Source organism: Schistocerca serialis, chromosome 8 (genome assembly GCF_023864345.2).
Source record: "Schistocerca serialis cubense isolate TAMUIC-IGC-003099 chromosome 8, iqSchSeri2.2, whole genome shotgun sequence".
Taxonomy (NCBI): domain Eukaryota; kingdom Metazoa; phylum Arthropoda; class Insecta; order Orthoptera; family Acrididae; genus Schistocerca; species Schistocerca serialis.
The window spans coordinates 404905589-404929207 of NC_064645.1; the positions used below are offsets into that span (position 1 = coordinate 404905589).

At 39.9% G+C, this 23619-nt stretch overlaps 1 protein-coding gene across 1 annotated transcript in view; it reads right to left on the minus strand.

Moving 5' to 3' along the window:
• The window catches only part of LOC126416352 (lon protease homolog 2, peroxisomal-like), a 107820-nt gene that overhangs the window by 8559 nt on the left and 75642 nt on the right, over positions 1-23619 (minus strand). The window contains exons 9-12 of the mRNA XM_050084030.1: positions 17390-17537; positions 17094-17300; positions 16902-17010; positions 16617-16777 (exon numbers count right to left, since the gene is read on the minus strand). Coding sequence (XP_049939987.1) covers positions 16617-16777; positions 16902-17010; positions 17094-17300; positions 17390-17537 — 625 coding nt within the window. The remainder of the gene's footprint in view (positions 1-16616; positions 16778-16901; positions 17011-17093; positions 17301-17389; positions 17538-23619) is intronic.

Sequence of the window (23619 nt, forward strand, 5' to 3'; positions counted from 1 at the left end):
TGCTCTCCAGTGGATAGATGGGAGAAGTCCTGGGCTGCAAATTGATAAATCAATGGCCGAGTAACTACCATGAGCCACACTGAAATGTGTGGCGACCCCCGGAATTTAAGAAGCAGAGGTCGAACTAAGACAGTAAAGTTTTGACATCTCTGCCTCGGCCAGTAAGCATGGGGCCACCCCACAAGGGGTTATGGGCATTAAAATCTTCCAGAAGTAGGAAAGGTTTAGGGAGTTTATCAGTCAGTGCAGCTAATACACTCAGGGGTACTGCACCATCTGGAAGAAGATATAGGCCTACATTGCGAACAGTTATTTCCTGTGTCGTCCTTATTCTGTCAGCCACAGATTCAAGAGGGGTTTGAAGGGGCACAGTTTTACTACAGATTGAGTTTAGGACATAAACGCAAACTCCACCTGACACTCAATTATAGTCACTATGGTTCCTGTAATATCCCTTATAGTCGCGGAGGGCAGGGGTCTGCATTGCTGGGAACCAGGTTTTCTGGACGGCAATGCAGATAGCAGGTGTAAGGCTTAAAAGTTGCTGTAGCTCAGCCAGGCAGTGGAAAAAACCACTGCAATTCCACTGGAGGATGACATCATGAGACTGGGAAGGCATGGAACATTCAATGAGGTGTAAACTGCCTTAGGGTCACCTTCTGCTACATCTACATCTACATTTATACTCCGCAAGCCACCCAACGGTGTGTGGCGGAGGGCACTTTACATGCCACTGTCATTACCTCCCTTTCCTGTTCCAGTCGCGTATGGTTCGCGGGAAGAACAACCGTCTGAAAGCCTCAGTGCGCGCTCTAATCTCTCTAAGCAAGCTACACCGCGATGCAGAGCGCCTCTCTTGCAGAGTCTGCCACTTGAGTTTGTTAAACATCTCCGTAACGCTATCACGGTTACCAAATAACCCTGTGACGAAACGCGCCGCTCTTCTTTGGATCTTCTCTATCTCCTCCGTCAACCCGATCTGGTACGGATCCCACACTGATGAGCAATACTCAAGTATAGGTCAAACGAGTGTTTTGTAAGCCACCTCCTTTGTTGATGGACTACATTTTCTAAGGACTCTCCCAATGAATCTCAACCTGGTACCCTCCTTACCAACAATTAATTTTATATGATCATTCCACTTCAAATCATTCCGCACGCATACTCCCAGATATTTTACAGAAGTAACTGCTACCAGTGTTTGTTCCGCTATCATATAATCATACAATAAAGGATCCTTCTTTCTATGTATTCGCAATACATTACATTTGTCTATGTTAAGGGTCAGTTGCCACTCCCTGCACCAAGTGCCTATCCGCTGCAGATCTTCCTGCATTTCGCTACAATTTTCTAATGCTGCAACTTCTCTGTATACTACAGCATCATCCGCGAAAAGCCGCATGGGACTTCCGACACTATCTACTAGGTCATTTATATATATTGTGAAAAGCAATGGTCCCATAACACTCCCCTGTGGCACGCCAGAGGTTACTTTAACGTCTGTAGACGTCTCTCCATTGATAACAACATGCTGTGTTCTGTTTGCTAAAAACTCTTCAATCCAGCCACACAGCTGGTCTGATATTCCGTAGGCTCTTACTTTGTTTATCAGGCGACAGTGCGGAACTGTATCGAACGCCTTCCGGAAGTCAAGAAAAATAGCATCTACCTGGGAGCCTGTATCTAATATTTTCTGGGTCTCATGAACAAATAAAGCGAGTTGGGTCTCACACGATCGCTGTTTCCGAATCCATGTTAACTCCTACATAGTAAATTCTGGGTTTCCAAAAACGACATGATACTCGAGCAAAAACTACCGATTTATTGCCTGAGCCATCTATATACATTGTGTCTGAGGGTCTGGCGAGACCTAGGTCCTTAGCAGACGCCAAAATCTCCACCCCATCCTCAGCCGCAGAGCTTGTAGGTAGCGGTGGTGTGGGTGACACGGCAATTTTCTTGGTCTTAGGGGTTTTCTTTTTGGATTTCTCTCACTGCTCCTTGGGTTTCCCTGGCTGGGAGGACTTCACTGCCTCAGTCTCTGGGACTGAGGATGAGCATGAAGCCCTACAACCAGCTGCTTTTGGGCTCTTCAGCCACTGGCAGGTGTCGTTGTTCCCACTAGAAGAAACCTGGGAAGGGAGTGACCCAAGGGACCCCTTCCTAGCGAGAGAAGCCGAAGAAGACTTACACTTCTCTAGCCTAGTAGTGGGGGCGGACATCCCCAAAGTAGGTGGTGCAGGAGCAACAGGGAGGGAAATGCCCACCACCATCAACAGTGCAGGTGTAGTCTTCCGGGTCTGATCTGAGAGGTGACCTGGGTTGGCGGAGCTGATAGTGCCCGAACTGTTGTAATAGTGACGTAAGGCGATGTCATATGCACAAGATGCAGGTGTTCAAATTTTCTCTTAGCCTCAGTGTAGGTCAGTCTGTCCTTTCTTTCTGAAGAATCCTGCAGTCAGGCGAGCAAGGCGAATGGTGCTCTCTGCAGTTGACACATATGGGAGGCAGGGCACATGGAGTATTGGGATGTGATGGGCATCCACAATCTCGGCATGTGACACTGGGAGTACAGCGGGAAGACGTATGGCTGAATTTCCAGCACTTAAAGCATCACATCAGGGGAGGGATATAGGGCATTACATCATACCGATAGACAATAACCTTGACCATCTCGGGCAATGTATCACCCTCAAAGGCCAAGATGAAGGCACCGGTAGCAACCTGATTATCCTTTGGACGCTGGTGGACATGGATGAAATTGGCGCGCAGCTCTTCGTTGGACTCCAAAAGAAGGTCTGTGTGAAATATGATACCCTGGACCATATTTAAGCTCTTATGGGGCGTGTTGGTTACAGAAACACCCCAGCTTGTCACAAGCGAGTAACTCCCATGACTGGGCAGATGATGCTGTTTTGACCAAGACTGACCCAGATCTCATTTTGGACAAGCCCTCCACCTCCCTGAACTTGTCCTCTAAATGCTCAACAAAAAAAACTGAGGCTTCATCGTCATGAAAGATTTTCCATCAGCTCTCGAACACACAAGGTACTGGGGTGAATAAGATCTGCTGCCATCCTTAGCCTGACGTTCCTCCCATGGTGTGGCCAGGAAGGGGAACGATTTGGGGTCATACTTCTGTGTGTTGAATTGAGCTCGTGATCGCCTAGAGACTGCAGGTGTTTCACCACCAGCAAGATATGATGGACTACGCTTCATCGCGTGTCATCCACCCTGATTAGGGGCCCTCCCCATGGGCACGACCCAGCTGCACCAAAGGCCACCTGGCAGGATGGCCATTGCTGGGAGTCCCAATGCCCCAGGGGGATAGGCATCTACCCCTTGGCATACTTGGTGAGTTAACGGCACAGACGTCAACAGAGCAATCCCTGTGTGGTCAGAGGGCTACAACCAACAGGGTACATGGCGGCCCCACCACAACGGACTGGCTGCCGTGCTGGATATCAGGTGCAAAGAAGTCCAGGGTCATCGTCAATGCAGAAATCAACACTGCATAGTGCATGGTGGAAAACACACCCAGGAAGGTGTCCTTGCCCAAGAGATGGAGAATGGGCAGGACTGCAATGTGATGATGAGAGAGTGGGTTAAAGATCTCAATGCACGATGTACCTTGTAAGGCGTCCTTCCCAACTGGCTCGCTCTTCGGGAAAATTTTGAAGAATGGAGGTCAAACCCTACAGGGGACCATGATATAAAGACCAAAACGTGGCTGGAAGGAGATACGCCACAGCTGTGTTGTGGGCTTTACTAGACCCAACTTATTATCTGTCATTTTCAGAAACTTTTCTTCCCAGTGACACGTGACTCTGTACCTCAACAGCAAGGAGATAACATTAAGGGGGGGGGGGGGGGGGGGGGTCCAGGACACTTCTCCTTGACTGCAACATCTTCCTTTTCGTTCGCCACAATACCCATGTGCCCTGGCATTCAGAAAAAAGACACCTCCTTTCCCAGCCATTACAGTTGGAGGAGAGTGTCCTGGATATACTGGACTACTTTATCTGCTGGGCACAGGCATTGCAGACAGTGGAGGGCATGTAGAGAATTGGAAAAGACAAGGAATTTAGCACTTGAAGCATGTCTCATCTGCCCAAGCGCCCTCAAGGTTGCATAAATTTCCATGTCGAAGACAGTAAAGTCACAAGGTAGTCGGACCTTGAAGCTGCAAAAACAGTAAACAGCAGAGTAACACTCAAAAACTGCCCTGAAGGATACCATTCTCCTGCTCAAAACGATCTGACACAGTGTCACCCACTTGTGACCTAAAAAACTACTGAAACAGGAAAGACTGTATGAAGTTGAGGAGGTGGCCACAAAAGCCCCACTGATGCAATTGCACGAGAATACTGTGTCTCAGAGTAATGCCGTATGCCTTGCTGATCTCAAAGAATGTGCCGAGATAGTGATTTTTACATAGGAAAGCTTGCTGGATAGCTGCCTCTAGCAGGGTCATGTTGTCCACAGTGAACTGAAATCTTCGGAATCCACACAGAGTGGCTAAGAAATTGCCCAGTCTCTAATAATCAGACCAGATGGTGGTTAACCATTCATTCCAGGGTGTTTCCTACACAGCTTGTTAAGGCAATACTCCAGTAACTATTGAGTCACATGGAGTTTTTTCCCTGTTTGAGGAGAGGAATAAAAATTGACTCTCTCCACAAGTTGTAAAATTGACCTGTCTGCCGCATCAAATTAAAATATTCAAGGAGGATTTCCTTTGAGAAAGCTAGCAAGTGTCTAAGTATGCAGTACTGGAGTTGGTCGTAACCAGTAACCCCGAGTCTCAAGACAGTACCGATTCCAGTTCTCACATGGAGAAAGGGTTGCTGTCAGACTTACAACTGTTGGATCTACAGTACAACTTGTCCCTCTCAACAGTCACACAGTAGCAGTGACACTACGTATCCTGGTTGGCAGATTTTGCAAATGCTTTGCCATCATCTGGGTGATGTCTCAAAGTGTTGTTTGATGCAGCACTGCTACTATTGGTAAACAGCTGTGTTTACCAGAAATCCTCATACCAGCTTCCGATACTTTTGTAGAACAAGTGAAATGGTTGACGGAGTCCACGAACCCTTGCCATGACCTTCCCTTTCTCTCCTTGACTACGTGTCAAGCAATGGGTCTCATGATCCAAAATGCTGTAAGGTTCTCTGCTGTTTGGTGGTGGTTAAACTGCTGAAAAGCCACACACATGCCCCAGATTGCTGAGTGGCTCTCACTGGGCCGCAAAGGTACAAACTGCCTCCTGAGATGACCTGAGGACTTCGGGACGGACAAGTCAGCAGCATGATGGACCACTACATAATGTTGTCTACCCATTCTTGGACACTGTCACTGTGTTCCAACACAGCCAGGCAGCTGAACAGCGTTCAGTTAGCCCTGCTGACCAACCATTTTGGTGGCCTCTCTTCAGGTAATGCTACATCCAGTACGTGAATTCCGAATGGGAAAAGGTTACTGGAATGAAGGTCATCACCATCTCCCCACCGAACAGAGTCTGCAAGCACTGGGGAGCAGGAGGAGAGGTCAATGGCTGAGAATGATCCAGTAGCAGCACAGTGTGAGTAATTGTGTGCAGGATGCACAGCTCATGAGACGCCATGAGGATCTCCAAAACCTGACTCTGACGGCAAGTAGAGGTTGAGCCCCAATAGGAGAAATGGTCGGACGAGTTGTCCCACACGATCTGTGAGAGCCTAGGAGTCTGCTACATCTTGCAGAGGTAGGTACAGTGAGCAAACTGTGATCCTCCAACACACATGAATTTCAATGGCAACTGCTTGCAGGTCAGTAGGCAGGGAGAGAGCAGAGGAGTGGTGCCTATTATCGACAAACACAGCAACCCCTCCCTTGGCCCCTGGCCCCATAAGGTCAACCTTGCAATACAGCATATAGCCCCATAGTACAGGGGCATTGGACATTTTAAAGTGTGCTTCCAGCAAGCACAAGCACAGTGGGCATCTCTGTGTGAGGGTCTTCAGTTCCTTCATGTGTTTTCTGAACCCATTAATATTCCACTGTAGGATGGGATCCATCTATCAGAGAGGTAGCAATTTCATCCTGACTTTCTGACTTAGAGGGGAGACTACAGTGGGCGGAGGCTCAGTCTCGGGGCTAGAAAATTGCCCCAGTGCAAAATCGAGGTCCAGCGCCTCTGAAGAGTATTCGAGAGAGGCATCAGCAGGGATGATGTCAACATCATCAGACGATGTACTTCCCGACACCATCATTGAGCAATTCTTTGCCTTCGACTTCTGATTTTTTGGCTGAGGAGGCTTCTGTGCAACAAGCACAAAAGTGGTAGTGGCAGCACTGGATGGTGGACAAGACTGGAGAGAGATACAGAAGGGCTATACAAGAGATCCGAACTTATAACACAATACTATAGAAAGAAAAGAGGAAGCTTGATGAAGATGAGGTGGGAGATGTGATACTGCAAGAAGTATTTGTCAGAGCACTGAAAGACCTTAGTCAAAACAAGGCCCTGGAATAGAAAACAATCACTCAGAATTATTCACACCCTTGGGAGAGCCAGCTGTAACAAAACTAGTCTACCTTATGTGTAAGATGTTTAAGATGGGTGAAATACTCCCGCACTTCAAGAAGAATGAAGTTACCCCAATTTGAAAGAAGGCAGGTACTGACAGTAGTTAATACTACCAAACCACCAGTTTAATTAGTCAAGCTTGCAAAATGATATGAGAAGACTGGAAAAACTGTTAGAAACTGACCTTAAGGAAGATTAGTTTGGTTTTCAGAGAAATGTATGAACCTACAAGGCAATACTGACCCTGCAACTTATCTTAGAAGATGGACTGAAGAAAGACAAACATATGTTTGCAGCTTTTATAGACTTAGAGAAATCTTTTTACAATGTTGACTAGAAATTCTGAAGGTAACAGGGATAAAATGAAGAAAGCATAAGGTTATTTACAACTCGTACAGAAGCCAGACTAGTTATTACTTAAAGGACGTGTGAGAAGCCATAGTTGAGAAGAGAGTGAGACAGGGCTGTAAGCTATCTCCAGTGTTATTCAATCTGTATATTGCACAATGAGTAAAAGAATCCAATGACAAATTCGGAGATGCTGTGGGACCAGCAGCGTTTGCACTGACTAGAAGTGAGGTGCCAAGTGCACTACTTCAAATTCAGCCAAGTATGACAATTCCAGGCTGGCCGCCAGCAGGTGCTGCACTCACTCCAGATTCTCTGCACTTGCCGCAAGGCTGCTAATGGCCACACTATCGACTGTGTGAATCGCACCCTTCTTTGCTCTGTCCAAGTCAGAACAGACCTAGGTCCAGTGAATGACACTGAAAAGACACGCAGAATCCTGGAAGCCTTTTAAAGGTCGTGATGTGTTTCGGAGATCAATAAATAACTAAGTCAGATTGCTTAAGTAACCCCTCAGGCCATTAGTAACATGATCAAAGTCAAAATTTAGTAAAATAATAACACAAGAGATTTTGTTACGAAGTGGCTACTATGGCAGAGATTAACAGGATGCTACTTCGCTAGACTCCAGTTTTTGGGTGAAAACAACCTGCTAGGAGAAGTTTTCCTCTCATTTTTTAAGAATAATCAGATCACATCAGCAGAGCGCTAAGAAGAAACAGTATTGGCATAGTATTCAACAAGAAAGGTGCATTATTTATTGATTACTGCAAACAAATTGCGCCACCAACTTGCCATTGCATGAGTATACAAAATTCAGTGTACACAGGAACAACCAAACGAGCATTAACACTCGTATTAAAGTAAATAAAAAAGACTGTCATCTGGGCAACAAGGATAAATCAGCAATAGCATACCATTCACTGAGACCAGAAGGAAACAAGTTCAGTTCTCTGATAATTTGGTTTCCTCAAGGACAGATCATTCGTATGCTAGGAATTATATAGAGGGTGTAAAAATCTGAAGCACACCAACTTCTTTAACAGAAAAGAGGAAGAGCTAAAATTAGAGACGTTATTATCCTCACAAGTGCTAAATAAAGCAAGCTAGGTCACACTTCTGCTGTATAAAAATTATGGCATGATTGTGATCTTTCTCAATCATCAGATAACATTCTGATTTGACTGTTTTACAGCTGTTAATAAATTGTTCAGGAGTTCCAGCTTGCTAAGCAAGCACAGTGTGCATTGATTCACTTTATAATGTAGTCTACAATGAAGAATGATCTACCTACATCTCCACTGCCTCTAAGGATGTCTTCCACCAGAAGCAAAAATTTTCCTTGGTCCAATGCTTATTCACAGAAAACCATGTCAACAAGGCTACTAGAGTATGTCAAATCTCTAGCTTTCAAACATTGTGAACTAAATAATAGATAACTGTATCAAAAAGGAAATTCTCAAGAAGACAAACTTGTAATATGGAGTTTCTGGGCACAATACTTACCTTAAGACTGAATAAATAGCAAAAAGGTACGAAATTAAGAAAATGGGGGCTGCATATATTGAAAAACCAAATGCTGCATAAGATTTCAGTGGGAGTATTGGGTAATGTTAGATTGAAACTGGAGAAATGATTACTATAAAAGGCAAAGTAGTGAAGGCAACAGAAGAGCACCTAGGTAAACAGACAAGGTCTAGTAGAAATCATTCAATAACACAGGATCTGTTGAACTTGATTGATTAAATGAGATAACATAAAAATGCACCATACGAAGTAGGCAAAGGGAATATAGACGTCTAAAGAATGAACCTGACAGGAAGCACAAAATAGCTAATCAGGTAGAAGAAAAATGTGAGACAGCGGAAATATGCAATATTTAGGGAAAGACAAATTCTGCCTACAGGAAAATTAAGGAAACCTTCGGAGAACAGAGAAGCAACTGTATGGATATCAAGAACTACGTTGGCAAGCCAGTACTAAAAAAAGGGAACACCGAAAGGTGAAATATGTAGAGGGTTTATAAAACAGGAAACAAAATGAGAACAATACTACGCAAAGAGGAGGCAGGTAAAGATGAGGTGGAAGATATGATACTGTGAGAAGAATATGACAAAGTACTGAAAGATCTAAGTGTAAACAAAACCCCTGGTGTAGACAACATATCTCCAAAATTAGAGAGTTCCTCAGAAGAGACAGCTGTTGCAGAACTGTTCCACTCAGTGACGAGAATTGATAAAGGAAAATATCCTTAGACTTCAAAAGGAATATAATAATTCAAAGAAGACAGATGCTGACAAGTGTGAATACTACCAAACCACCAGTTTCATAAATCATGATTGCAAATTACTAAAATTATTTACTGAAGAATGGAAAAACTGTTAAAGCTGACCTTCGAGGAGACTAGTTTGGGTTGCAGAGAAATGTAGGCGCACACGAAGCAATACTGACCTGCAAAATTATGAAGGCTTTCATGGCCACTTGTTGACAAATTGCCTGTTGGCTTCTGTCTCGGGTCCTTCAGCCAACATTTGTTTGATGATTTTTTTTGATGTTTTGCCAATATGAGTGGCTGGCATTGTCAAATCTTCTCCCTCTATTGCAATAGGCAATGGAGCTTTGACAACTAACAGGAAACAAAGGGTGTCAGTGCAAGGGACTAGTGAATTAAGTCATCAGTCATCATCAGAATGGGAAGAAATTACATGTGGTGTCCCACAAGGATCCATCTTAGGGCCATTGCTTTTTCTTGTGTACATTAATGATCTCTCATCAGTTACACTGCCAGAAGCAGAGTTCATTTTGTTTGCAAATGGCACAAGTATTGCAATAAATAGTATGTCGAGTGTAGTTCTAGAAAGATCTGCTAATGATGTTTTCATGGATATTAATAAATGGTTTAAAGCCAACTCACTGACATTAAACTTCGAAAAGACTCACTAAATGCAATTCAGAACCTGTAAGAGGTTTCCACCCATCATATGCATAAAGTATGAAGAAGAGCAGATAGAAGAGGTTGACAGTCTTAAATTCCTGGGATTACAACTTGATAATAAATTCAGCCGGGAGGAGCGCATCACGGAACTGCAGAAACGCCTTAACAAATCTGTATTTGCAATTCGAGTGTTAGCAGACATAGGCGACATAAAAATGAAAAAGCTTGCATACTTTGCCTACTTTCATTCCATAATGTCATATGGTATAATATTTTGGGGTAACTCTTCAAGTCAAACAAAAGTTTTCAGAGTCCAAAAGCGTGTAATACGTATTATTTGTGGAGTAAATTCATGGACATACTGTAGAAACCTCTTCAAAGAACTGGGTATACTAACTACTGCCTCTCAGTATATTTACTCCTTAATGAAATTTGTCCTAAATAATATATCTCTTTTTTCCAACAAACAGCTCAGTTCATACATAGAATACCAGGAACAAAAATGATCTGCACAAGGACTTAAAAGCACTTACCTTAGTTCAAAAAGGGGTCCACTACTCAGGAACACTCATCTTCAATAATTTGCCAGCAAACATAAAAAATTTATGTTACAAATAAAGATCAGTTTAGAAGGAGCCTGAAAGACTTACTAGTGGCCAACTCCTTCTACTCCATTGACGAATTTTTTAATAGAAATAAATGATGTATTGTATATATTCACACTATTAGTACTGTTATTTCAGCTTAAAAAATTGACATGTTCCACATCCACCAGGATCTCCTCAGCACGGATCTATGGAACGAAAAACTAATCTAATCTAATCCAATCCAATGTCAGCTGGTGAAACATCAGAAAAATCATCAAACAAACATCGGCCAAAAAATCTGAGAAAGAAGCCAACAGGCAGTGTGTCACTATTGACCTCATATTTTGTCGTAAAGAACCGACTGAGGATAGGCAAATCTACTTTACAGTATTTATACATTTCTCTAAATCTGTTGACAATGTTGACTGAACTACACTCTTTGAAATTTGGATGTATGCATGGATAAAATACAGGGAGTGAAAGGTTGTTTACAACTTGCATACAAATCAGACTGCAGTTGTAAGAGTCAAAGGGCATGAAAGAGAGAAAATATTTGAGAAAGGATTGAGACAGGGTTTTAGACTATCCCCAATATTATTTAGTCTGTATATTGAGCAAGAATCAAGGACAAATTTGAAAAGGGAATTAAAGTTCAAGGAGGAGAAATAAGACAATGTCATTCTTTTAGGGACAGCAAAGGACTTGGAGGAACAGTTGAATGGAATGGATGATGACATGAAAAGAATTATAAGATACACATCAACTAAGGTAAAACAAAGGCAATGGAATGTAGTCTTTTTAAATCAGACACTGCTGAGGTAATTAGAGTAGGAAACGAGACACTGATAGTAGTAAATGAGGTTTGCTATTTGGGCAGCAAACTAGCTGTTGATGGTCAAAATAGAGAGGATACAAAATTCTAACTAGCCAATAACTACACAACTTGACTTTGATTTTAATCTCTTGTCAACGGGTTAAAACTGACTGAGCTGCAGTTGAAGCTTTTGTAGCCTGGACTAGTTTCCATGAGTAGGACTCTACTAAATAATGTACATGACACATTTTTGACTATCTGAAAAATTTATAATCAGCTTTGTAAAAATTATGCGAACTGGTATGGATTGCACACTACACAGAGGGAAAATTCTACAACTGCCACATGTTATTTCTGCAGTGCTGTCTTAAATAGCATAACAATAATTGCAAAGTAATTTTACATTACTGGAAAAATCATTTTAACAAAATTACAATCAAAATTTTAAGGATTTACAAAAGTTACACATGACATAAATTACATCATCTTTTACAATCATAACATTTCTAAATATTTTACTATGATCTGCAGTGTAGAAAGGCAATACACACAATAATTTTACTACTAACATGCCCATAATGCAAAAATTGTTCTACAATTCTATACAATAATATTGTATAAGTAACTGAGAGTTACGTAAATATCTAAATGTAAATTGAAATAAAGTTCATACAGTTGTAAACATGTGAATACACAAGCTAAACAGTGGACACAGCGTGCAAGTAGAAAATGCTACTGTGTTATCAGGTATTCAAGTTGACATGGAAGCAATCAAATCAGCAAGTGTAATCCCACTCTGTCTTTTTACAACATGTAGACTGGCTACAAAAAGTAAAGCATTTTGGAAAAAGATAAATTTTTTAAAGTCTAATACAAATCTAAGTACTGTGAAACCCACTTTTCAAGGGACTAAAAAGAGGTGTAAAATGCAGGAAAATGTAAAATGTGAAAAATAACTTTATAAACTGTAAAAGTTACAAATAGGATATCCCCTTGCATTTTCGCACTTTATGTGTGGTATATGTACATAACAGGTATCAAAAGACCTGGCAGGGGGCTTGTTTATTATCTAATCAAGGTTTATTATCCAACAAAAACTGCTGATGTGACTGGAACTGATTACTATATGGAAAGTAGGAAAGTTTGACTCAATTTCATACGTCATAATCGATGTTTCTGAAAGTCTACAGCTGTCATTCATTTTTTAAATAATGTGTTTCAAGAATTTTTTCTCGTTATCAAGTGTAAATATGTACATAAGTATTTTGTATGGTGTTTGAATATTCTGCGTCTCTTGCACTGTAGTCGACTTTTTAAGGTTATCAGGCACTGTGCTTCCTCAGTTATGTGGAAAACCACACACATTGTTAGTTTGTGTAACATCACAAAAAAATACATATGTCAATACTGCACTTGACAACGAGAATAATTTCTCGAAACATGCTATGCTCAGTATGAAAAAAAAATTATATGACTGGCACTGTGTTAAAACAAAAAACATTTGAGCAATGTAAAGTGAATGATGGTGTTAACTAGCCCTACAAGTGGCCAAACACTGACACACGCTTAATATGTTACCAGAATCAAACTCACTCTCTGCAGTGGAGTGTGTGCTGATATGAAACTTCCTGGCAGATTAAAACTGTGTGCCAGACTCAGACTCAAACTTGGTCCCAAGTTCGAGTCTCGATCTGGCACACAGTTTTAATCTGCCTGGAAGTTTCACGCTAAAAATGGTTTGACAAAGGTGTCACAATGATCACAACAATCACGAAACTGCATTTGTGCAGTAGAGACAGTTTGGAAAGGGTTGTAATTGGTTGTGAAATATTTATTCGAACAAACCTAGTTACTCCTATCAGCCATCATGCCAAGTAGAGCTTGGCAGTGGTGAGAGAGATGGCATGAATTGTTCCAATATTTACACATTTACCAGTTCGAGTCCGCTGAGTAGAGCGCCCTGGTGTCAAGAAACTTAACCAAATAATGTATGTAAACACTACTAGACGACCAACATAATGCCAGCAACATTTTTTCCTCCACGAACATTTTTTTTGGTAATGTGTAAATCGCGGGAAAATTATAAATATGTTGATGCAAAATCAGGTGCAATTTAACATTGTGGACATAGAAAATTTGACAGGAACGATAAAAAAATTTCATAAACAGCGGGAAAACATTAATTCCAGGAACATAAAAGTGGGGTTATCTGTATTAGGAACTTCTTTGTGAAGATGTTGTCATGAGTGTGTCATGAGTGAAGCCTTATATGGAAGTGGTCAATTAGCAGTTCAGGCATGAAGGGAATAGAAGCTTTTGAAATGTGGTGCTACAAAAGAATACTGAGTGTTATACAAGTGGATCATGTCACTAATGAGAAGGTGTTGAATCGAATCAAGAGAAAAATCAATTCACAGCACATCTCAATTAAACAAACAGATAGGTTGATAGGACACATTTTGAAGCACCAAGGAACTGTCAATTAGGCAATGGAGGGAACTGTGGAGGGTAAAAATTATATAGGGAAACAAAAGCTCAAATACGGTAAACAGGTTCAAATAGACGTTGGTTGCAATAGTTATGCAGAGATGAATGGACTTAGATGCAACAGACTACATGGAGAGCTGGAGCAAACCAATCTTTTGACTGAAGACCACACAGGGTGTATACGTGGACAGGGAAAAAAAAAATTCCTGGACTTTTCCTGGATTTCCCAGTTAAAAATACACTTTCTCCTGGGTGACAATACAATTCTGTGTTAAGTGACAGTATACCTTTCCTCAGCACAGTAAAACTCATCAATCCTTTGAAGGTTTATGGTTTTATATACTGGATTAGAATTTCCCGGCACCTTAGAAAACGAAAATCAGGGGGGAAAAACACTTTTTGACAGACCTTTGATGTGCAGCAACATGTACTCTGCATATTTTCGTATTACGAAGGTATAAATTTGAATTCCACCAAACACCGCATGTTACTTTCTGAAACATTGAAATCGAGATCGCGATGTGCTTTTGTAAGACAGTCATAGCTCATGTCACGTGATCCTGCCAGCTAATGGCAGCATAGGACACGTGATGTAGTAAGCCAATAGCAAGATCACTTTTCAGTAGTGCGAACACACAAATAAGAAAAGTTAATGGTTTAAATTAATATACATAGCATTCACATATAATATTGGTCTCTAAGATTAATAAGCTGGAAGAGAAGCTAAGCTTCCACATATAACGTTGATCTTTTTTGTGTGTGTTACACTTCAAGATACATCACACAAATGTGCCAGTAAAATTTTTAACAACGACGTAAATGTCTGATCTGGGCTCAAAATTCTTCTAAATGGTCGCCCTCAAAGAGTTGATTTTTAAATGAGAGTCAAACACTTTGTGATTAAAGAAATTCGTCGTACATTCTTGCACATAGTTCATCTTGCGTAAAAGGAAATCTGCTTTGAATGGAACGCTTTTCAAACCACTAAGCCCATATGTTCATATGTGTAAAACATTAAAAGATCTTACATATGTTATAAAAGAAACAAGACATCAAATGATACTTCAAGATCGTCGGAATTTCGTGAACCATACTAAAATGTATAATTCACCTTAAAATGCACATTCGTTTGTAAATTTTCTTGGAGTACCAGTACTGTATTATCTCATGTTTGGTTCTTTATTATTTCATAATGCCATATGTGCACTTGAAATGTAGCAAAAGTTGAAACTAGACAATAGTGTGAAATTAAACACTTCGTTTCAAATAAATTGACTGCCTCAGCAGACAAGACTAATTTTAAGCCCAATCTCTTTACTTCATTGTTCTGTAAGGTGATTATGCTAATAACATATTTTAGCCTTCTGTAATTATGCGAACATATTTTAATTCATTTGATAGCTCCTGGCTATAAAAATCCCTTTTGTTAACATTTAACATGAAAGCAATAAATGAAGATGAAACAACAAAATCACTGAACGTAAACACAGATCACGTGGAGACTCCCCACCTCAACTCAGACTGCTCTGTGCATCAGCCCCAGATTTACTATATTTCCGAACCGGGGCAATATTAAGTAGTGGCACCCAGCCACACTTCTGTAACCAGAAGTGTGAGAAGGTATTACTCACACGCGACTCAACTGCGCATGTTCAAGAGCGCGCCCGCAACAGCTCAAACGAATCTAATTTAAACAGTTGTCACGTCACACGCATCGGAGGCAATTTGTTGTTATAAAGCATTGCATAGTCTTCCTAAAACCGTTGACACACTTTGCTGTTGGCAGACGCTTGTATGAACACTGTTTTATTGTTGTATACGGCGCATTTCCTTTGCAACTTAAGTTTTCTTTTCGTTTTTCTTTTCTCTCGTTCATGTTTTGTTGCTGCAGTATTATTCTGCGCTAGCGGGATACAGTAATATCCTTTGTTAGAGTATTGGTTCTTACCATTCGGGAGGACGAAGATTCAATCCCGCGTCCGGCCATTCTGATTTAGGTTTTCCGTGATTTCCCTAAATCACTTCAGGCAAATGCCGGGATGGTTCCTTTCAAAGGGCACGGCCGACTTCCTTCCCCATCCTTTCCTAATCCGATGAGACCGATGACCTCGATGTCTGGTCTCCTTCCCCAAAACAACCAACCAACCAATCTTACCAGTAAAACTCACAAAAATTTAACTGAAAACTAAAACAATGAGAAATTCCCAGAATTCTAAACAATTCCCAAGTTTTTCCCAGTTTTTTCCTGGATGAAAAAATTCCCGAGTTTTGCCGGGGTCTCCCGGTTGTCCCGGGTCGTATACACCCTGCCACAACAAGAACTTACCTTCCGCAGGCAAAATATCAGTACTGGCAATAGGCTTATACAAAAATACATGACACTAACCTAGTTTTAGGAACTGATAGTTTCCTTCTTGAGGAAGAGAGAGAAACGGGTTGGTGGAAATTGAAAAGGAAGGACAGATCACAGATTGTAGAATGAGAGGGAAACACCTGTTTTTGAGGATAGTGGGAGACAAACATCTTTCGATACAGAGCACTAGGAAATACCAGAAGAGTAATTACTACACTTCTTAATGCATTTACTCTTTAAGAATATTTTCCATCACAACAGGCAAAGTAAGTAATAACATCTCTTACCTCCTGCTGTCAATGGAATATTAAATTTTAAAAAGGACAACTTTATAATTTTTCAAAATAGTAAACATCAAATTTGATGTTACACATACTTAGACTATTACGCCCTAATGAAATAGAAAAAAAATACATCTCAAATTTTGTCCAGCAGACAAACTGATCAGCATTCATGAACATCCTTTGTTTATTTATACAATTAACAACACAATATACTGTCAACAAAAATTCTAAACTCACTCCCAAAATTTCCTCCACTGATGCCTCGGTCAAAACAACAGGTAATTTCAGTGGCTTCGTTGAATTTTTTGATTCAACAACCATCACTGCAACAGCTCGGCACAGGGCACCTATCTTCCGTTCCAGTGTTCTTACACCTGCTTCACGTGTGTAGTCAGAAACTGCAAAGAGTTAACATTATTTTCTTTACAATTGCACGAATATGATATTTACTAAACGATTATTTTTTTATTCAAGAAAGTTACATTTTTTTCTTAATTCATATTCAAAGATAATATTACATACTCAAGAACTTGAAGCTTTCATCTGGAATTTGCAAATGTTCTTTTGTCAGTCCATGGAGTTCCAGCTGTTTTGGGAAAAGGTGCCTTGTAGCAATATGAAGTTTCTCTTCCTGTAAACGTCAGGATCATAATGAAGTTGGGAACTAACATCACAAATGAGTGCATAAACAACTAAAAAGTTGAACCCAAATACCTGTGTGTAGCCTGGTATGTGTATCACCTCCATACGGTCGAGTAATGCTGGAGGTATTGTTTTCGTGGTGTTGGCTGTTGCAATGAACATCACTTTTGATAAATCAAACGGAACATTTAAGTAATGATCGACAAATGTACAGTTCTGCTCAGGATCAAGCACCTCCAGTAAGGCAGCTGCTGGGTCTCCATTTACAGCACTTGTTCCCTGCATGAAAATAAGTATCATTATTATTATATACAATTACAAAGTTTTTACATAATTGCCAACTTTATTCACTCTTATTCAAGACATACCAGCTTGTCTACTTCATCCAACAGAAAAACTGGATTATTCACCCCAACATTTTTAAGTCCTTGTATTATACGTCCTGGCATAGCCCCAATATATGTGCGCCTGTGTCCTCTGATATCAGACTGGTTGCTCACACCACCCAATGAAATCCTACAATCATAGACATACCCAGAGTATAGACACAGGAAATGGCATACTATAATAATTACATAATATAATGTAACAAACAGGCTGTGAAGAATAAAAACAGAGAGAACAGTAATCAGGTGTCAATATCAACATCTCAACTGGCTCTACAAAACAGTAGTGCTTCAACAGTGTGTGTAGATCGGTGTTATGTACGTCGTGAAAACGTAACCGTCGATGACGCCACATTTATATACAAGAAAGTAAACCCACAAGTGAATAAAGAAGCCTCAACAGTGGACAAAGTTCAGTGCTTGATAAACAGTGATAATTCAAACAACAAAAACAGTGCATCTAAATTGTAGTAGACGGCAACACGTTACACAAAACACGCGTGGTTGCATAAGAAAAAGTTCCGATAGCGTACGTAAACAAACACAACGGAAAAATAACGTAAAAATATTTGGAGACAGTCATGCTCGCAATATTTCGACATGCATGTCGAACTCTGCTCAAGATGGTTCGTGTATATCAGCAATTGTTAAACCAGGAGCAAAATTTGTGAATGTGGTAGAAGACATACACACAGAATGTGCTAAATTCACGGAAAATGACTGCGTTGCGATAATCGCAGGAGCAAACGATGTTTATTGCAACGAGGCCAGCACTTTCATTAAAAAGCTACTCGTATTGCTGCAGTTATTACAGCATACAAACATAATACTAACAACTGTGCCCACGAGATATGACCTGGCAGAATGGTCTTGTGTGAACAGAGAAATTTGCCTAACGAATAGTAAACTGAAACACTTTTGCACTAAGTTTACGAATGTGACACTACTGGATACAGACAGGTATGAGAGACACTGCTTCACAAAGCATGGACTACATCTAAATCAGTTTGGCAAAAATAAACTAGCAGTAGACATTGGAAAAGCTTTTCATGAAATAATAGGCCTAAACAATGACGATCATGAAAGCAGACCAGTCATAGCCCTAACTAACGAGGGAAACTAGTGAGCTGGGCCAACTCTAGCAGGATTTGGTCCAGTAACAAAAATCTGCAACAAGTAATTAATACACAAACAAAAGTTCACTCAAACAGCAATACAATTAAAGACAAACAAAAGTTAACAGTGTTTCATCAGAACATAAGAGGCCTATACTGCAAGCTGGATCAGTTCACAGCAAATATAGAAGACACAAAAGGTATAAACAGTGCCCACATTCTGTGTCTAACAGAACACCACATCACTGCTGGTACTGAAGTGGTCCCTATTCCCAACTATGTTCTGGCAACGTCTTATTGCAGGAACTATATGGACAAAGGAGGAGTAGCTGTATATGTAAAAAACAATGTCTTGTTCACGGCAATAGATGTACAGAGATTCTGCTTTGAGCTACATTTTGAAGTATGTGCTATAGAGGCGCTAGACACTGTCTCCAGATTAACAGTTGTGGCAGTTTACAGGGCACCATCTGGTAATTTTAAAGTGTTTGTTAGACAATTAGATACTGTTTTGTTGTACTTAAGTAGAAAAAATAGGGGCATGGTAGTTGTTGGGGATTTTAACATAGATTTCTTGGTTAATTCTCCCTGCAAGGTGGAGTTTGAAAATCTCATGTGCACGTACAACCTTGTTCCCGTGGTTAGCTCGCCCACCAGAACCACAACCTCTTCCAGTACTCTCATTGATAACGTTTTTGTTGATCAGAGTAAAGTCAACATATTAATATTGAAATGGTTATAAATGGTCTGTCTGACCATGACGGACAATGAGTTACTTTCAACAGCTTGGGAATTCCTCTGAGTGACACCTCACTTAGATGGAAAACAGTAAGGAAAATAAGTGAGGAAGCTATTCAAACGTTCAGATCACGTTTTCAGCATACTGACTGGACACCTGTTTACCTAGCAGAAACTGCTAATTCAAAATACAATTTATTCACAAATGAGATAGCAGGTACCTTTGAAAGTGTATTTCCAAAAAAGTCATACAGAGTCCAACCTGCTAGGTCTGCAAAACAACCATGGCTCACTAAGGGCATCATAGCTTCCTGTCAGAGAAAAAGACAACTCTACATAGCATCAAAGACTTCTAACAACCCTGCTCAGCTAAAACATTATAAACTCTACTGTAAAATTCTTGCCAAAGTAATTAAAAACTCTAAAAGTATGTGTATAGCATCTGAAATTACTAATTCTGAAAATAAAATTAAAACAATCTGGAATGTGATAAAGAGAGAAGCAGGGACTGTAAACTACACCAAAGACAAAAATATTGTTTTAACTGTTGACAACTCAGAGATAACTAATAGTGAGGAAATTGCTGAAATCTTTAACCAACATTTTTTAATTGTCCCAACACAGATAGGTTGCCATGGCTCTGTAGATAAAGCTGCCTGTATAATGAAAAATAATTTTCCAGAACCTTTCAGTCAAATAAGTGTGCTTCCCATTACTGCCAATGAAATCAAAAAAATCATACAGTCTTTGAAAAATAAACATTCTGCTGGTATCGACGATATTTCAAGCAAGCTGTTGAAGGCTTGCTGTAGTGAAGTGGCCGAAGTTTTGACTCACATCTGCAACACATCCATGCAACAAGGAGTGTTTCCAGACAGAATGAAATACTCTGTTGTCAGGCCCCTGTACAAAGCAGGGGATGCTACAAATTTGTCAAACTATCGCCCTATCTCTCTATTAACAACATTTTCAAAAGTCCTAGAAAAAGCTCTGTACAACAGGATTGTGGCACACCTTGGCGACCTGAACATCATTAACAGTCAGCAGTTTGGTTTTCAAAAGGGAGTTTTAATAGGTAACACAATTTTCTCATTCACAAATGATGTTCTAGAGTCTATAAACAGCAAGAGGCTGCCAATTGGTGTCTTATGCGACCTATCAAAGGCGTTCGACTGTGTAGATCACCAGATACTCTTCAAGAAGGCCTGTCATTATGGAATTACAGGACCTGTAGGGAACTGGTTAAAATCGTACCTCGAAAATAGGAAGCAGAAGATTATTCTAGATCTTTCAGATAGTGTATCACAATATATAGTGGACTGAGTGGGGAATTGTGCAGCATGGAGTGCCACAGGGATCAGTGCTTGGGCCCTTGCTGTTCCTCATATATGTTAATGACCTGCCTTTATCCATCAATAAGCAGTGTAAATTTACAATGTTTGCTGATGATACGAGCATTGTGGTGGATGTGTCAACTACTGACTTAGAATCCGAGGTCAATGATATCCTTAAAGAAGTTCTGGGTTGGTTTAGTATTAACTCCTTTTCAATAAACCTGAAAAAAAAAAAAACAATTTTATCCAGTTCCAGACAACCCACAAAAACCCAAAAGAAATAGTTATCACACAGAATGATCAGGTGATAAAGCAAGTGTACTTATCAAAAGTCCTAGGCGTATACGTGGACAGTAGGCTGAACTGGGAACATCACATTCTACAAACACTAAAACGGCTGACGTCGGCAACATTTGCTTTACGAATTTTGTCACGCTTCAATGACATTACCATCTCAAAGTCAGCTTACTTTGGCTATTTTCATTCAGTCATATGTTATGGCATCATCTTCTGGGGCAATACACCTGCCGCAAAGAAAATCCTCACAGCACAAAAAAGAGCAATAAGAATCATTTGTGGTGTACCCCCACGAACCTCATGTCGAAATCTTTTTAAATGACTTTAAATACTGACAGCAACATCTCAGTACATATATTCACTGATGTGCTTCATAATAAATAACCCCACTCTGTATGAAACGAATTGCCTACATCATGAACATAACACCAGAAGAAAAGAGGATTTCCACTGTGAGTTAAAGAACTTGACACTTATTCAGAAAGGGGTAAAGTACGCTGGAACGAAAATTTTCAATTCCCTACCCAACAGCATCAAAAGTATAAGGAGTAGTACATCAGTATTTAAACGTAGCTTGAAAAATTATTTACTTGAGACCTCCCTTTATTCACTAGAGGAATCCTTTCAGAGAAATAAGTAAAACCCAGATTATAAAGATGTTTTTAAATTTTTTGACACTGTTTACTGTTAAACTAATGTAATAATGCCCTAATGTAAAAATTCCTGTTTTTCTCATTTCCATTTTTGGGTCACTTTTAAACCCAAAGTGGGAAGTTTTGATTACTGTTCAAGGTTAAAATAAATGCAATAATGCCCTAAATATGAAACTGCTATCTTCACATTTATGTTGACTAGTTTTTAAGCTAATAAGTATGACTTCTGTGCACTGTTATTAATACTATAACAATGTCTTTATTCTATGTATTTTATTATGTATATTGACACGTTCCACATCTGAGTGACTTGCTCACATGTACAGATCTATGGAACAAGTACATAAATAAAATAAATAAACATGCAGTTGAAAGCAGTCTCACACACAGAGGACAGCATATCACTGCCCAATGTGGGTAGTACATGAACACGCCCTTTGACAGTGTGCTGTCATTAAACAATGTTGACACAGCCTAATTATTTAACTTGGTGCTCATCCCTCTGCATGTCGATTACTCAATTAATCTGCTGGAATGCTCTAATGATAACAGCCACTGAAGTACCTGATTCACATTGTTGGATCTCATTTGGACTGACTGTTATTATGCTATTGATGACTTGCTGTGAACTGCTACTTCAGTATGGTAACTATACCAACTTCATATGCTTTCTTACGTGTAGTCACACTGTCTTTTGGGTGTTTTAAATTAATGATGGCCCATTCTCAACATTTCACACAGAAGGACCATAAAGACAGCATTGTGGAACATCAAGATGATAATCACATTTAAGAAGGAATCTTAAGCATATTTACCTCACCCCCCTCCCCCTTTCTCTAGGCTTATCATACTTGGTACCACCTTCCTACATGGCAGCATGGCAACAGAAGGTGAGAACAAATGCAGTGTATGTTTTAATAAATGATCTGCAGATAATTTCCTTATTTTAACCCTCGAGCAAGTGTGCCTATATATAAAGTGTGCCATTCACAAATAATATCATTTTGCACCAGTCCATCACTTTTTTCATGATTCCAAGCCCATACCTATTTCTTTCTTATTGCTTCACCTGACACAGTAATAAGTTGTGTTGTCATACATCCAAGCAGCAGTAGTAATATACAATACACACCAAGTTAGGAGAGAAAAAATTTACGATCTGTGCAAGAAAATGGCACAGATTATGAGCTAGCAGCACAAACACACAATGAGGCAGGTGTCTATGAGATAATTAGTAATCAAACAAGCAGCTGGCTGGGATCTGATGCAACTGCATTGTTTAATGCTTCGAGTGCATTATTACTGAGGGGTAACACCCGTCTGTGACAACAATGTGATATAATGAAAGCTTATTTCATTACAGTTCAAGTAAACAGTGCTTTAGCTCATATTAAGTGTGTTTATTTTATCATTATTTAGTTACATAAAGATTAAACTATGATTTTGCTAATATATGTTTACCTTGATAACATAAAGACAGCTATTCCTTAGATGTGCACAAAGTATGCCACAGATCCGCTCGTGTTATTGAAAACAGCATGCTACTCAAGGATTAAACTAATTCCTTCTTGTGCATCATGTCCACATTCTGGATCAAATGATACAAGGTCTAATTTTCTTTGCCGAAGTTTTATCTCCTTTTTTATCTGTTAGGCTGTGAGTGTGAGACAGACAAAGACACATATTGGACCAAAATTACTTGGAACTGAGAAAAACACAGTCTTTCTTTGGTTACAGGACCAACTAAATAATACAGTGCAGCAGGTTTATAGTAAAATTAGGCCTTCTTTATTTTTTTCCTAGCATTTATTTCATTTAAATGTTTTATTTTCTATATGGACTATCATGCAATTGAAGGCGAAACAATTTTTACTCTTCTGGTTCTCTGACTACCCGATATGTTCTCTGTGCATATTGTCATTCTGTAATAATGACACCATCAGCCCCAAGTTTTTGTTTTGCATTGGAAGCAGTAAATGTACATGGATTTTCTTCCTTTTCCTGAATTTGAAGGAAACAAAGTCATGAATGAAAGGCAGTTTCCCATCCTGCACGTTTTTATTTCATACAGTTTT